This window comes from Alligator mississippiensis, chromosome 3 (assembly GCF_030867095.1).
Source record: "Alligator mississippiensis isolate rAllMis1 chromosome 3, rAllMis1, whole genome shotgun sequence".
Taxonomy (NCBI): Eukaryota; Metazoa; Chordata; order Crocodylia; family Alligatoridae; genus Alligator; species Alligator mississippiensis.
The window spans coordinates 268,481,062-268,495,562 of NC_081826.1; the positions used below are offsets into that span (position 1 = coordinate 268,481,062).

At 41.5% G+C, this 14,501-nt stretch overlaps 1 protein-coding gene across 7 annotated transcripts in view; it reads left to right on the plus strand.

Annotated features, from left to right (window-relative positions):
* SLC38A9 (solute carrier family 38 member 9) overlaps window positions 1–6,054 on the plus strand; it is a 74,743-nt gene extending 68,689 nt beyond the window's left edge. For 5 of the 7 annotated variants that reach the window (XM_014594046.3, XM_019496079.2, XM_019496081.2 and 2 more), the window contains one exon: window positions 1,664–3,514. In XM_014594046.3, the coding sequence (XP_014449532.1) occupies window positions 1,664–1,829 (166 nt within the window). In that variant the 3' untranslated portion in view covers window positions 1,830–3,514. Of the gene's footprint in view, window positions 1–1,663; window positions 3,515–4,240 lie in introns of those variants that run through there. The other 2 variants (XM_019496082.2, XM_019496080.2) reach the window with 1 other exon arrangement.
* The last annotated feature ends 8,447 nt before the right edge of the window (window positions 6,055–14,501 follow it).

The following is a 14,501-nucleotide window of genomic DNA, read 5'->3' on the forward strand; positions in this document are numbered from 1 at the left end:
GCTCTTTGCTCTTGTCCTTGATGGTAGCTATTTTTTTTTAATGGAAGGTGAACTGTAAGAGATCAGACTTTCATCTTTTTATTTATATTTTGTTAAAAGTCCTAAACAAATGTAGAAAATAAATCAGAGTCCAATCAAAATTCCAAACTAATTCTTTGTAATTCTAGCTCTTTGAAAGAGGTATTCAAGGCACTGGGATGATTGCCAAGCAGGTGTGAACTGGGAGAAAGTTTCTTTCATACCCTTATCCAAGACCTCATAATTTACCTGCTTACCCTGAATAAGAAACATTGTCTTGCCAGCATCAGAGCACCTAAGTTAGTGTATGGCTCTATTTGAGTAGTCTTAAAACAAATTAAAGCTTAACATGATATCGTTTTTGGTAACAATTAAAGTTAATTTAAAAGACCTGTGGTAAAGAAAAACAAGAATTTCAGAATTAGAGGGGCAGTCAGTATTAAAAAGAGTGTTTGCTTGTTTTGTTTTTAACCATTTCTGTCCAATACTTAAGTTTTCTAAAGCTACAAAAATTTAAAGGAAATAATTTTTCTTTTTATTTTCAGTTTATATACTTTATACATTTGGCAAGACTTTGCACATGGTCCATCCCCCCACCCCTTTAGTCTGTATCTTTCATACAGCAACCAGGAGAGGGAAGCATTTTTTAAAAATGGAATACACGATTAGGAAACCACCACAATTGGCCTTGGGCCTCAAGAACCAGCTAATGCAATTGTGATTCACTCACTTTCTAAGATAGGCTGATTCTCAAACTAACTTTTTTTTCCTCTTTTCCCTTCCTTTCTCCTACAGCCTCTCCATTTTGGGAAAAATGTCATAGAGCTGTGAATTAAATTACAGGATATATTAAACTTTGACTTGATCCTTATTTCTACCAATTTGTTCTTTATAGTTTGTCTCTGAAAAAATTGAACAGTTCTTGGCATCTGGGTTGTTCATAAATTACTCTGTTTCACTACTTGCTATCGTTGGTGTGTAACTGATCACCAATTTGTTTTAGACATCTGATGGAAAATAATGAATAATGAGCCAAGCTTGGGAGGGAATATGGAGAGGGATTTAATAACTAACAGAGAGAGTGGAAGAGGAGAAGTTCAGGACTCCAGTAGCTCTGCTTTGGAGCTGGTTGGTACTTGAATGTTATACGTTTGCAGTAGCAGATAAATGTGTATTAAGACCTCATTAGGTGATTAAAGCAGTTATGTGTTCATGTAGCTTAACACAGGTTGTTTAAGCATCTGGGGTATTACTAGATTCAGATTAACAATTATGTAAAATGATAACAAAAGAGACACAGGCTGCCAATATTATTTTAACATATATGTTAACAGCTCCCTTGAGAACAAATAACCTCAAATTCATAGGTAGGAAGTCTGTCTTTAGAAACATCTGGGGATGTGGCTGATAAATCAGAATCATATTTTATAGTATAATTACTCTGGGGGAAGAAAAATGTTGTCAAATAATTAAATGACATTTGAAAGAGGGAAGAGAAGAAGAAAACAGATAATAATGAACAAAAAACAATTTTTTATTTTGGTTGTGACTTCCAATAGTCATTCAACCAGGCTGTTAACTGTTTTTTGGGATTTTTCCCCCTTGGACCAGAAGATAATGTACAACATTTTTTATTTTTTTGCAGGTATTCTGGAGCAACATGTGGTCTTGCCTTTGTATTTGTGTATCCATCCCTCATCTACATGATCTCCCTACGTATTGTGGGGAAGCTGACATGGCCAATACTAATCACTCACATCTTTATAATCATCCTAGGACTGGCAAATCTGATTGCACAGTTCTTATTATGAAAACTCTTCATGGATATCACAAATGACCTTTGTGAGATTTGATTACAGCCTTGAACACTAAATGCTGAGGACTGCAGATCTGATTCTGTTTCCACATAAGAAAACTTGCACTTTCAAAAGCAATGGACAAAGATGTCTTAGCAGCAGTATTCAGGAGCTGGAAAGTAAAAGCATCTTGCTCTTTTGAAAATGCTATATCGCAATAAATAAATAGGTCAAATTTTGTTCATAATTCAGTTCCATTAGGTACAGGGAAGCTACATCAGGGATGAATTTCACTTTCTAGAGAAACATTTTCATATGGATAAAAGATGGTACAGTTCATTTTTAAACAGCTACCTTTTTAGTCTTATTTTGTGGAATTCCCCTTTCTTCTAAGAAATCATTGTTCCTATTCTTAACAAACAAGCTCTCATCGTGTTGTACAATGACGGTTCTAAATATTAGTAGCTGCAGTAAATTTTAGTGCATTGTTTGGAACCAAACACTTGCTGAAGAAAGGGTTGTGTTTGTGAAGTCAATTTTACAGCCACTTGAATTGCAATACACCTTCCTGTACAGGCACTACAAATTTGTTTGGTAACTTTTGTCTTTCTTTTTGCTGGATATCTCAATTAAAAAACACATAGAAAGGAACTGGTATTTGGCCTCCCAGAATAAGCGATGTTGTGACAGTAGGCAACAAATACAGAACAAATTGGTGGCTCAACTGAAGTTAAGACACAGGGTCTCTCTCACTTTAGGCCCTTTAACATAGGGGTCAGCAACACACAGCCCAAGGGCAGGATCCATCCCACAGAGCCAGAGGACTTTGCTTTGCATTCGCACAAGCACCACTTCCCCAGCTCCTCACTCAGTGGCTGTAGGGTCCAGAGCTGGGGGACCGGGAAAAGCAGTGTCCATGCAGACACGGCTTTTAGCTGCCTGGCCCTGGTAGAGGTGCAGGCAAAGCCCCCAGTTGTTGACGTGCCACTGAAGCCACCCACCCTACATTGAACTAGAGCCAGGTTGTTCTGGCCTGCAACTTGTTAAAGGTTTCTTCCTGCTGCTTTTGAAACTAATCATTAGATTAGATACTCAGGTGCTTTCATGAGTCACAACTTTAAATGTGAAGAGCATTCTTGCATTTCTGGTGTAGGCCTCCTTGCATACCCGTAGGGTCACAGACTATGAAAATGTCATTGTGGAAAAATAGTATTCGTCAACTCTGATCTACAATTCTTGGAGAGATGTAGACATGCTGACAAAATAGCACTCTTAAATATTGTAGGCTAAACCAAATGAGAATGTGCAAATACATAAAACAATTATCTTTTTGTGTATCTCTGCAGTATTCAGTATTAAAAAACAGTTGATCTAATCTAAAAAAATACATATATTATATGCAATGTAAACCATATTTTCAGAACCTCTGGTGCAAAATTATCAATATCATTACTTAGCCAGGTACTACAGTACCTGCAAACAATCAGCTAGGTGGTTAATTAGTCTGTTATCTTTCCAATTAATGTTATTGCATGTGCAACTTGACACCTGTAGTTGTAAAAAGCTAAACCCATGACAGTTAAGTAGATACTAGTAAGGTATTGCCTGAAGGAAGCTTTTAGGACTACAAAAAATATGCACAAAACTGGAAATGTACACAGGTAAATCAGAAATAAAGACTGAGATTTCTGTGACATCCACAGGGACCCAATTTTTTTTCTAAGTAAACAGCAAAACTCATTGTATTCAATGGATGAAAGTTCTAGATTTCAAATTTGTTTTGGTTGCAAGAATTTCTTGTGAAAAACATATGTTGGATCAAGAACAGCAGTTTGTTAAATGCCACATGTACAGGATCATAGTAGGTTTCAGTAATGGAGCATTGCATACTCTGAGAAAGCATGTAACTGAATCATAACCATGCACACGTTATGAAAATATGAATGCACGTACACAGAAGCAGACGAGCTGGATTGGTGGCCTGTCAGACAGTCGTGGTGCTTTATTTGCCTGGTGCTGGGGTTAAACAAATGTAGGATTTAGCTTGCCAAATATTAAATGTAAAGATGTGTGTTTGACTAGAATTACCAGTATATGTAGGATGGGTGTGGGAGTCTGAGTTAATGAAAGACTACTTGGAGATGATTTAAGTCTGAAGGTCAAGTCCAAGTCCATTGTAGAACCATACCCAACATGGGTTGATGGATCCTGGTTCAGAAACAAAGCTATTGTGAGGGTGGAACACATCCCTTACCCCAACATCTCCCTGCATAAATAATTCCTGCCAAGATCAGGAGTATTCTGCAAAAGAGTGTTTTACCTCATTTTTGTTTGTTGGCCAAGAAAGTATAAGTATGTATGACCCTTTATCCTGAACATCTTTTGTTTACCCATATTTAGAGGTCAATGCAACATTTTGCTTGCAGGCATTTGAGAAAGCAGAAAACTCATTCCTGGTGCTCACCCTGCCGAGGCCTTTCCTGGCTCTTGCCTGTGCACATCAAGTGGCCAGTATTCAAGTCTGTCATGAACAAAAGGAGTGAGAGTTAAGTTTGAGAGCAACTAAAAGAAAAATGGGTAACATTTCAGCCTTATTTATTTGTTTAGTACCCCTACCCTCCAAGTCCATTCACAGCATCTGACAGCATCTCCTCGTTGCAGCAGCAGGAAACATGGGGGGACTGAGGGATGAGCATTACAAAGCCTATGCTGCTGTAGCTATTCCACCATAGTCCTTAGTAAAGATGCAACGTATACCAATGAAGAAAAGGGTTTTTTTCCACTGGCACAGTTATACCACTTCTCCTAACAACATACGCTAAGATGACAGAAGCCCTAATGGTTTTGCTGGCAGTTACGTCAGCTTGGGTATATGATCTTTTCATACCCCTTACCTGTAAACCTTGTACAGCAGGCTCTGGTTGGGTTCTTAACAACACCTTCTTTTGCTGATTGTCAGGTTGAAGGCATAGTCTAGAATAATGTGTGATGGTGACCACAATCTGAAGGTTTCAAGATCAGAACTCCTCAAGCTGCAAAGGGTTCTGGTCCTGGTCTTCCTCCTGTTTCTAACTTATGAAGTAAACAAGAATGAGTAGGTGAGGAATAGTCATTGCAGTGTGTAGGAGACTCACTTCAAAGCTCTTACTTTTCTCAGCTGCAGAGCAATTTGACTTTTTTAGTCAGGATTGTGGAGTACACATAACATTTATCCTGTATGAAAGAGAGATGCTTGCTCCATTGTTGTCATTCATCTGTCATCTTTCATTCTTCCTTTTCTGCAAGTCCATCCATAGCATCTGATGAACTATTTCTCCCCTTTCATACTTTGGTATTCCTTTCCATTGACACATATGTTAAACTTTCTATTCTCATTGCCTCCATAATGAGTCTGATCATAGACAATTTACACAGTCAGCAAGAGCACTTTGCCTACAGGATTGTTTATGTGGTCTGATGATAGGATTAGGGCAAATTTGCCTAAGGCACGGAATGTGTGAACCTTGTCATTCCAGTATTTGTGTTGACAGCTAGCACTCTATGGAAACTTATTTTTCCCACCTCAATCTCGCCTTCCTCTGTTTTGCCTTACATTTTCCTTTCCTCTTCTGACTTCTGTTTCTCTCCAGCAAAACTGTACTCAATATCAATGCACAACTGCAGCCTAGCTAAGCCTCAGTAGCATTGCTAAGGGAGGGCAACTGGGGCAACCCCAGACACCACCTTTGTTGGGGAGCACATAAATAGCTGTGGGGGCTGATTGTACTGCTGCAATTGGAAGACAATTTTGCCTTGGGTGCAACATAGCTGCCCAGGGCATAGAGCTGCCTAGTTATGCCTCTGTTAAGCCTCCATGGCTCTTTGGTTTGATGTTATTAAGATTTGTGTCCCTTTTACTGATAGGTTACTCAGAATGTCAAAGAATGGAAGATGCCATACTCTTCCTCCTCTGTACTGAAAACCCATTAATTTTATCACTGAAGTCAACTGTTTTTGTAGGTGACTGTCACTTCTCAATTGAGAGCCCTTTCTGTACCACATGTGAAGCTGGGGGGAATGGGTATTTAATTGATAGGAGCCCTGACCTGCACAAACAAGAACAACCTGAATCTTAGGCAGTTGATGAAATCCTGGTTCCACTAAAGTTCATTGTAAAATGCTTTGACTTTATTGTGCTTTGGATTTCATCCGGTGTGTTTTACTTTATTCTTTAAAAATTAAAAAAGCCTTCATGTTTTAACCACTGTAGATGCTTCTTTTTTTTTGTGATGATAACATTGATTTAAATACTTTGATTCTGCATCAGTTGTTGCAAGCAAATTAGGACAGCTGTTTCTAGTATACATTAGTGTACAATATCAAGAAGGGGAAACTTTAGTAAAATAGATTTCACCATATTTTTCTTGAAGTTTTTGGAAAACCAAATTTTTGCATTTAGTATTTCTTTTTTAAGCATGTCCATAATTATAAGGACCAGAGTTTTCACATTTGAAAGGAGAATGTCAGGGGACAAAAAGCAAAGGACACATCTGCAGAAAATGAATTGTTATAGATAAATGCAGGTGGGAGGTAGCAAAGGCTCTTAAAAATAACTGATGGGAACAATATGACCCTAACAAAGCTGTGACCCTCCCTACTGCAGTAGTTTTCTCAGGAATGAGTAAAATGCCTGTGACTTCTTGGCTAAGAGTTCCACGAGCTTGAGTCACAAGCAATATTTACATATCAGCAGCTTGACTCCTGAAATGGGAAATGCCCATCTTCCTGCGGTCGTCTGATCCCAGTAGTCTTTCCTGCCCAAGTGCAGGGGGGCTGGACCCAATGATCTGTAAGGTCCCTTCCAGCCCCTAACAGCTGTGAAACTATTAAATAAACTGGAATCCACAGTAAGGTATGCATTTGAAACTCTGATATTTTTTGTTATGCAAGGCACACTAGTCTAATATGGGTTAGGACTTGGTATCTGATTGTACATTGCACTAAACAGAAACCCAGTTTAGGTTGTGAAAACGGGTTTCTTTAATACTTCTTTTGTGCAGGTTTTCTTACTTGTGCTATGGATGGTATCAGTTGGAATTACATGTTTGAAAATAGAAAATAGTGGTTTTTAAAAAATTATTTCATAGCATTGTCTCCATCTAAATGTATTTAGTCAATAAAATTTGAAACTCACATTGAAGATATTCTAATACCAAAAGGTGGGATGGTCAGAAGTACCAAAATGAGTTAGGAGCATAATTTTTATTGAAAGTCAGTGGGACTTGTGCTCCCAACTCATAAATATTCTTGAAAATTTCTGGTTTTGGGCCCATTTTTTGACCTGATTCTCAGACAGTTGGAAAAAAATGGTTACACAGAAACATGCATTAAAGTAAAATTGTTATTCCCTCCACACACACACACACACACACACACACACACACACACACACACACACACACACACACACACTTAATTAATCCTGGTCTTGGCACAATATGAAATCTTACTGTATGTATCTATAGCCAGCTAAATATGACTTTCTAACATTGCTGTAGAGTGCCTCATGTTTCAGTGGAAGAGAAAAGAATGTCCTGACCAAAACGATATTTTGTGAAATGTAATTTATTGACTTTATAATAATAATAAAAAAATAAAATAAAATTCTACTGGAAAAAATCAAGTCTTTATTTTTGTTCAAATAGTTTTAGTAAATTAGCAGTGTCCTGGCAGCCAAAGAGCTGACAGTTCTGGCAAGAATGAGGCACTGAGTAACTGTGAACTTTCCCACACAGCTTCATGAGTCTGTTTGCAGTATTCTCAACATATTGCACTGTGGGAATTCAACCCTTCATATTATGTGGTAATGTTGTGATGCAAACTAAAATCTCTATTGCACAAGGCTAAGACCATCGTAATTAGACTCTTTGCATAATACAAGTCAGGTTGGAATTCAGGTCTTTGGATGTGGGAGGATATTAACCCTGTGTGCTGATCTGGAAGGGATAGATGAAGATGCAACAACATGGAAGGAGATGGCACGAAACAGGAGGAGATGTAAGGTTGTAGTTAAGGTGGCCATAGGCTCTGGAGGCCTATGAGACCACAGAGAGAGACTACTGTTTAGGCACTATTGGAGCAGCCACTCAGGACATCATACAGGGCGTGCTAGGAAGCAGAGCAGTAAGTGGTTGTAGGGAAGAGCATGGTTACCACGTGCCAGCATTGCCCGGTCTTAAATATGAAATTATCACATTGGAAGCTCAAGTTACAGTTTTTCAAAAAATACAATCATACACTGAAAAAAGTATGCAAATAAGTCTTCTTTTTTAAGTAATAGTATGTTGCCATACACTGTTATCATCACATCCTCTCTACTTGACGCTGCCCACTATGACATTTTGTATAACTTTCCAACTGGTTAAACTGAACTTATTACTATGTATTATAAATCTTTTACATTTTATTTTGAAACTTACTGTATTGGGTACACGCCTGGAATTTACAAACGAGGCAAGCGCAAAACTCCTTTGACTTTTTCTATTGATTTAAGACCATATATAGCATTTAAAATAAAGCTCTTAATATTATAACACAATGAGATTTAGTTATGTGATCATTATACAGTTCCTTTATATTGCTAACTGTAAGTCTCTAGTTAAAGATAAATGGAAAATATTACTCACCCTCACTTTAGTCCCTGTCAAATTTCAGTTCAACGTGAGTGAGAACTGGGTCATCAAAGTTGAAACATTGCTTTAGTGCTTAGTGATAGCATTTGCCTTTGTGCAGCCACGACTGAGAATCTACACTACATTTGAGTCCTTGAAAATGTCGTTCAGCGCATCAGGCAAAAAATTATCATGCATTTTGAATGCTTTTAGTATTATCTATCATACATTGTACAATGATTGAAATTATCATATGAATACAATAATTATCATACACCTGGCAATGCTGCCATGTGCTCCCAGACAGAAGCCTGTTCTCAAAGTGGCATCTCATGACACAGAAACTTCCTCACCTCCTAGAGACAAAGAAAGAAAGAGAGACTAACTTCCCACCCCGACCATCTCTGTTCCCAAGACGCCCCAGAAGCCAGCCTGCCTCTGAGAGGAACCATAAGGGAAATCTTAAACTTCTGGGACATGGGCAGACAGTTAGATTCCAATTAGATCTGTGTCCAGCATCTGTCTCAGATAAACTGTTTCCCCTTCTATATTTGGGCTACAGTCTCTTCCTGCTGCTTGTTAATGCAGTTCATCCTGTAGCTGAAGTCGGAATAATCTATGCTCTGGGGATGTGCTTGTACAGGTGGTGCTAAGAGGGGAGTGGTTGTAAAATTCTGATACATATATATATTTTTCTTTTAGAAGTAAGCCTCAGTACACAGAAAAGCCCTCCTTTCCAATAATGTTCTTTGGGTTGCAAAATCAAGCATTCTTAAGTTAAGAAATGCTAGATTTATGGTTGCCAGCTCAACCTGCTTGGTGTTCTCCTGTGCATGTCTTAAGATCAGGGATCCTGGTTTTCTCTGTTTAAAAATCGCAAATTCTCTGATTAAAAGAACCAAAATTCACTACTAAAATTAAATGCCACTATATATATATACATATAGAGAGAGAGAGAGAGATTAATTGAACATGTTGTTTTATTGATATATTTACAGTTTTAAAGCCATTTGGAAGCCTACCAGTGCCTTAATCACTGTTATAAATTCTAACTACCTATAAATTTCGGTATCTGATTTTGGGTTTTTTATGATGGAAAATAAAAGTTTCCCCTGCCCCCTTAGCTCACCAGGATGCAGGTCTAGGCCCCTCTCCCCACTCACAGCCCCCCAGTCCTGCTGGTGCCCCTCACTCCCCACGCACAGCTCCCCAGCCCTGCTGGATGAGGCCCCCAGCTGCCAGAGCTGTGGGGCAAGGGACCCAGGTCTGCACAGCAGCACCTAAGCCCCAGCTGCTACTTGTGGGATGCAGTGGCCACTGTGATGGAGCAGAGTGGAGCGCAGAGCCTGGCTCCCCCACCCCTACGGGCGGCATGGCCAGAGTGGCCCCTAATGGGGTGGCAGGTGCAGGTTGCCCACTGTGGGCTTGGGCTCCTTGCCCTGCTGCCCTCCCCCTGGGGACTCCACAACCCAGCAGGTGGGACCCAGTGTGGCAGGGCAGAGACACATCTGGGGGTCATGTGCCCCACTGTCCCCCCCAGGAGTGTGTGCAGCAGCAGGTACCCATCCCCGTTCCCCCCCCCCGGATGAGTCGCCTGTGGCTTCATCCCACTCCCCACTGGGGCCCACCAGCCATGCATTCCAGCCCGGGGCACCAAGTCCCATGCAGCACCTGGCTGATAGGGCTGTGCGAAATTTCAGCAGCTGTTTTGTTTCAGAAGTATTTTGGCCCTTTTCGGTGCCCAAAACAATTAATCCAAAACAAAACAGAAGGCTTCTCCAAAACGAAACAAAATCATCCAAAACGTTTCAGAAATGTTTCAGAGGTGGGCTCGCAGGGAAACAGAAACTCAGAAGGTGTTGGGGGGAAGGACTGCTCGGATATCGACATCAGTAGCTAGCCAGTGTTTGCGATCTGTCCCTGAGGTCCCTTCCAATCCCAGTGCTCTGGAGGAGGGACGGCAGCCTGCTGTCATCCTGCCCACAGATCCGGGGGCCCATACCCCTGAAGAAGAGCCCAACACAGCTCTGCAGCCCTCCTTTTAAAGTGCCAGGAGGCTGGGGCTGGGCAAGGCAGCCATGGGGGCTTCTCCTGCGGTTCCCTCCCACTGGTCCAGAGGCAGGCACAGCTGAGGGAGCCACAGGAGAAGCCCCCATGGCTGCCTTGCCTGGCTCCATCCTCTGCCTGGCCCCAGCCTCCTGGCACTTTAATAAAAATTTTTAAAAAGCCCCACACTCACCAGGTGCAGCAGCAGTGATCAGGGCCTCTGAGGGCTCACGGCAGAGCCCCCCTGCATAGCATGGGGCAGTGGGGATCACCCCCCCCCACCTGGCACCTGCGTGGCAGCTACTCTATTACACAGGTGCAGCATGGCTTGTCAGGGCATTGCACGCTGTCTGGGAGCTGGAGCCACTGGGGCTGAGCAGTGCCAGGCTCTGGCTGACAGGTGGAGCCGCACCAGCTCCCAGAGAGCGTGCGCTGCACCTGTGCAATTCAACAGCTGCTGCGTGGGTGTCAAACAGGCGGGGGGAACCCTGCTGCCCCATGCTGCATTGGGGGGCTGTGCCATAAGCCCCCAGAGGTCCTGATTGCAATTGCTGCAGCTGGTGAGTGCAGGGCTTTTTTATTTTATTTTTTTTAAGTGCCAGGAAGCTGGGGCCAGGTGGGAGATGGGGTCAGACAGGGCAACCGTGGGGACTTCTCCTGTGACTCCCCCCACCCAGGCAGAGGCAGGCACAGCCAGAGAAGCCATGGGAGAACCTGCAGCCGGCTGACTGTGCCTGCCTCTCCCTGGCTGACCCAAATCTCTGAATTGGTACAAAAACAGCATTGAAATTCTGAAACAACAGTGAATTGAAACGGAACAATGATCCAAAACACCAAAACGAATCACTGAACCTCCAAAACAGCTGAGTCTGAAACGGAAATGAAACACAGCCGTTTCACACAGCCCTACCGGCTGGGCAGCAGCCCCAGCCCCAGGCCTGCCTAATTCCTTCCCTCCCTATGGGGACCTTGTTCGCCCCTGCCCTTCTACCAGACTTGCCTGTGGGAGCTGTTCTCCAGCCTGCCTTGTAGCCTGGTGGCTTCCCCTGCCTGACTGCCCTTTTCCCGCTCCCCCCAGCCCCTTGCAAGCTTGAACTCTGCCAGCCTGCAGAGAGCTCTTTGCAGAAGTGGGAAATCTGCGTGTTTCTCTGTTAAAATGAAAAATCCATGTTTTTCTCAGTTAAAAGGAAAAATCTGCAGGTTTTTTCCAATTTTTCTCTTGGAAATGGAAAACCCAGATCCTTGCTTATGATTCAGTTGTCCCATTACAAGATTACATACAATTGTATTTTCTCTGGGGAGCCTACTTCATTCAGTGCACAGGACAAATGCCCAAAATAAAAGCTGCCTGGTTTCCATAACTGCTCTTTTGCAATTTGAGTGCTGGACTTCGGAAGAATATTACTTAAGGTGCAAAGCAGTTTTTCTATATGTAATTAATACTGAGGTTGTTTAGAACTCTTGTGTGCTGGACAGCTAGTATGACATTAATTCAGGGGGTGGAGTAATGTCCTACCAATCTCACCTAGACTAATAGCAGAAGGAGAAAGTTGGGGGAGAGAGCAATAGGATTGGATGCTGTAGCTACTGCACAGAAATCTTGTGGTTTACAATGTAAGGTTTTAGGGATCTGGCTGTATCCATCTGGATTCTGTTAAGTGTTAAATGCACCCTTGGGCACTAAAATAACTAGTGCAGTGACTACTTTCTTTATTACCATTTAGTAGTTGTGTGGATATAGGAGATGTTATGTGAACCTAAACCCTAGAAGTCAGACCCAGCTTTTCACTGTATTTTGTCTTGCATGAAATCCAAATTAACTGTATAGTGAGATGATTACAGACATTAAAGAACCCAAGGGAATAAAGAGAAAAAAGTTGATATTTGTATTATAGTTAGAAGCAAACGCCTGCACAATACCAGGTAAACATCATACCAGGCTCCCTTATATCCTTAGTGAAAACTTATTTCCATGGGGTGATTTGAAAAGGAGGGTTACCTCTGCTTATTAATGTACCACATTAGTAGAACTGTAACTTTCTAGAATGAGATAAAATCATAATAATTCTGCAAAATACCAGCAAGTGTTCCCATTGCTGTCTTTAGCTGGGGGAAGCAATGTAGATTCTTCTCCCTTTTTCCATGTTGTAAATAACTATTGAGCTCATACATGAGGGCCCTTTCTTTTATCCTGCTCCTGCTAAGGAGGATTCTGCACCATTTCTGTAAGATAAGCCTAATCAGAAAGCATTTGGCCAGACCCTCTCCACCATTCACACCTTGTGGTTTGGCTCATGATGATGACACATGGAATCCATAACAGTTGTCCTACAGTTTGCATTTCAGAACACTAACTGTTTGTGGTTTTGTTAAAGCTCATTTAGTTGTGGGTTTGCCTATATCTCTCATTTTGAAAAGCAGACGTAGATTACCCACTCACTCCAGATAAAAAGTGCAGCTCTGTCTGAAACACTTTTCAATCGCTCCTTCCTGCATTTATACAACAGCTTGACTAAAGCACATTGAATTGTGTCCAATAGCCCCAAAGAACATTTAAAAACTGCTGTCCCATGTGTTTCTTTTTATCTTAATTTCAATGGTTTTTTTTCAAGCCCATGATCTTTGTTCACGTTTGACATTTAGTTAAACTGGTAGAGGAAATGGAGATTAGTCAGGTCATTTCAAATCAGCACAACAGAGTCATTCAGCCACAATATGAGGGGCAGAGAAATGCCTTCTCTTTGAGTCCCAGTTACTAAATGCCCCTCAAAATAGAAACATTGTCCTAGTGCACAGCTGGTTTGGGTTCTCAATATGAAATAAGGCTAAATTATAGAATTAACACAGGGGAGTCAAAGTATAGGCTATACTTAAAGGTTTGGGTTTGGGGGTTTGTTTTATTTTGATATTTGGGGGGGAGAAAGGAGGTTAAAACATGTTTATGATATTTGGGGAAATATTCAACTGTTGTCAGGTCCAATAATAATAACCCAGATTCTCATCTGTGCCCCTTGCAGGCAGTTTCTGGATGGAAAGTTGGTGCAACTGGCCCCATGGGGATTCTCCATGTGAGCTCAGAGGGATTTTCTGTTATCAGAGCCAGGGACTAAACTAGCAGATGACAGAGAAACTGGTAAGTACACATTTGCATCATGCTGTTCTGTGTGCTCCTTAGCTAGAGATGAAAATCTAGCCAATTGCTGCTCATACTTGTGCAGCACCTTTCCTCCTGAAAGAGATCCAAGTACATTATAAACCATGGGTTGGATCTTGCCAACCTGTGTTTGAAAGAGTAATCCCTCTAGACTCCAAGGGGAAAATGTGCATGAGTAAGGATTTTCAGGTTCAGCCCTGCATTAAGTTTTAATCTGTTTTTGAAATGGATAGAAATGAGGGTGACCGCCAAGCTTCACAAGAGTGGTATTACAGACACCTTTGGCCAAAGTCATCAGTAAACAATGCCTTTATGCCTTCAGAGCTTGTCAAGGAACTGTCCAGCTGGAACTAATGCTCATACCTGTATTTTCTCATATACCACATGCTCCCCAAATAAGACATGGTAAAATGCCCCTTGTTTTTGGAAAGGCAGAATGAACAAAGATTCTTTCCAGAGTTATGACCATATGAAGCAGGGACTTTGGTTCATTTGTCCTCCCTTTCCCACTTTGAACCCTTTTACACCTGAATTAGTTGAAGATTAAGCCCTGTCTCTGCTTCAGTTCATCCCATGAAGGGATTAATACTAGCTGTGCTAAAGACTTGATTCTGCTTCTACCTCTAGGTGGCCATGGTGGGGAGAGAAGGAAAAGAAGCTGCAGCCATTTTACAGCAACCCCATGTTTCTATTCCTGGGAGAACATCAGATTCCCCACTTAAGACATGCATCCCAGCTTTGGAACAGTAATTCTAGGGGGAAAAGGTGCATGAGGTATGCGAGTAAATATGGTGACTGGAATAATTTACAGGGATTTGGTGACATCATAAAAAGGTA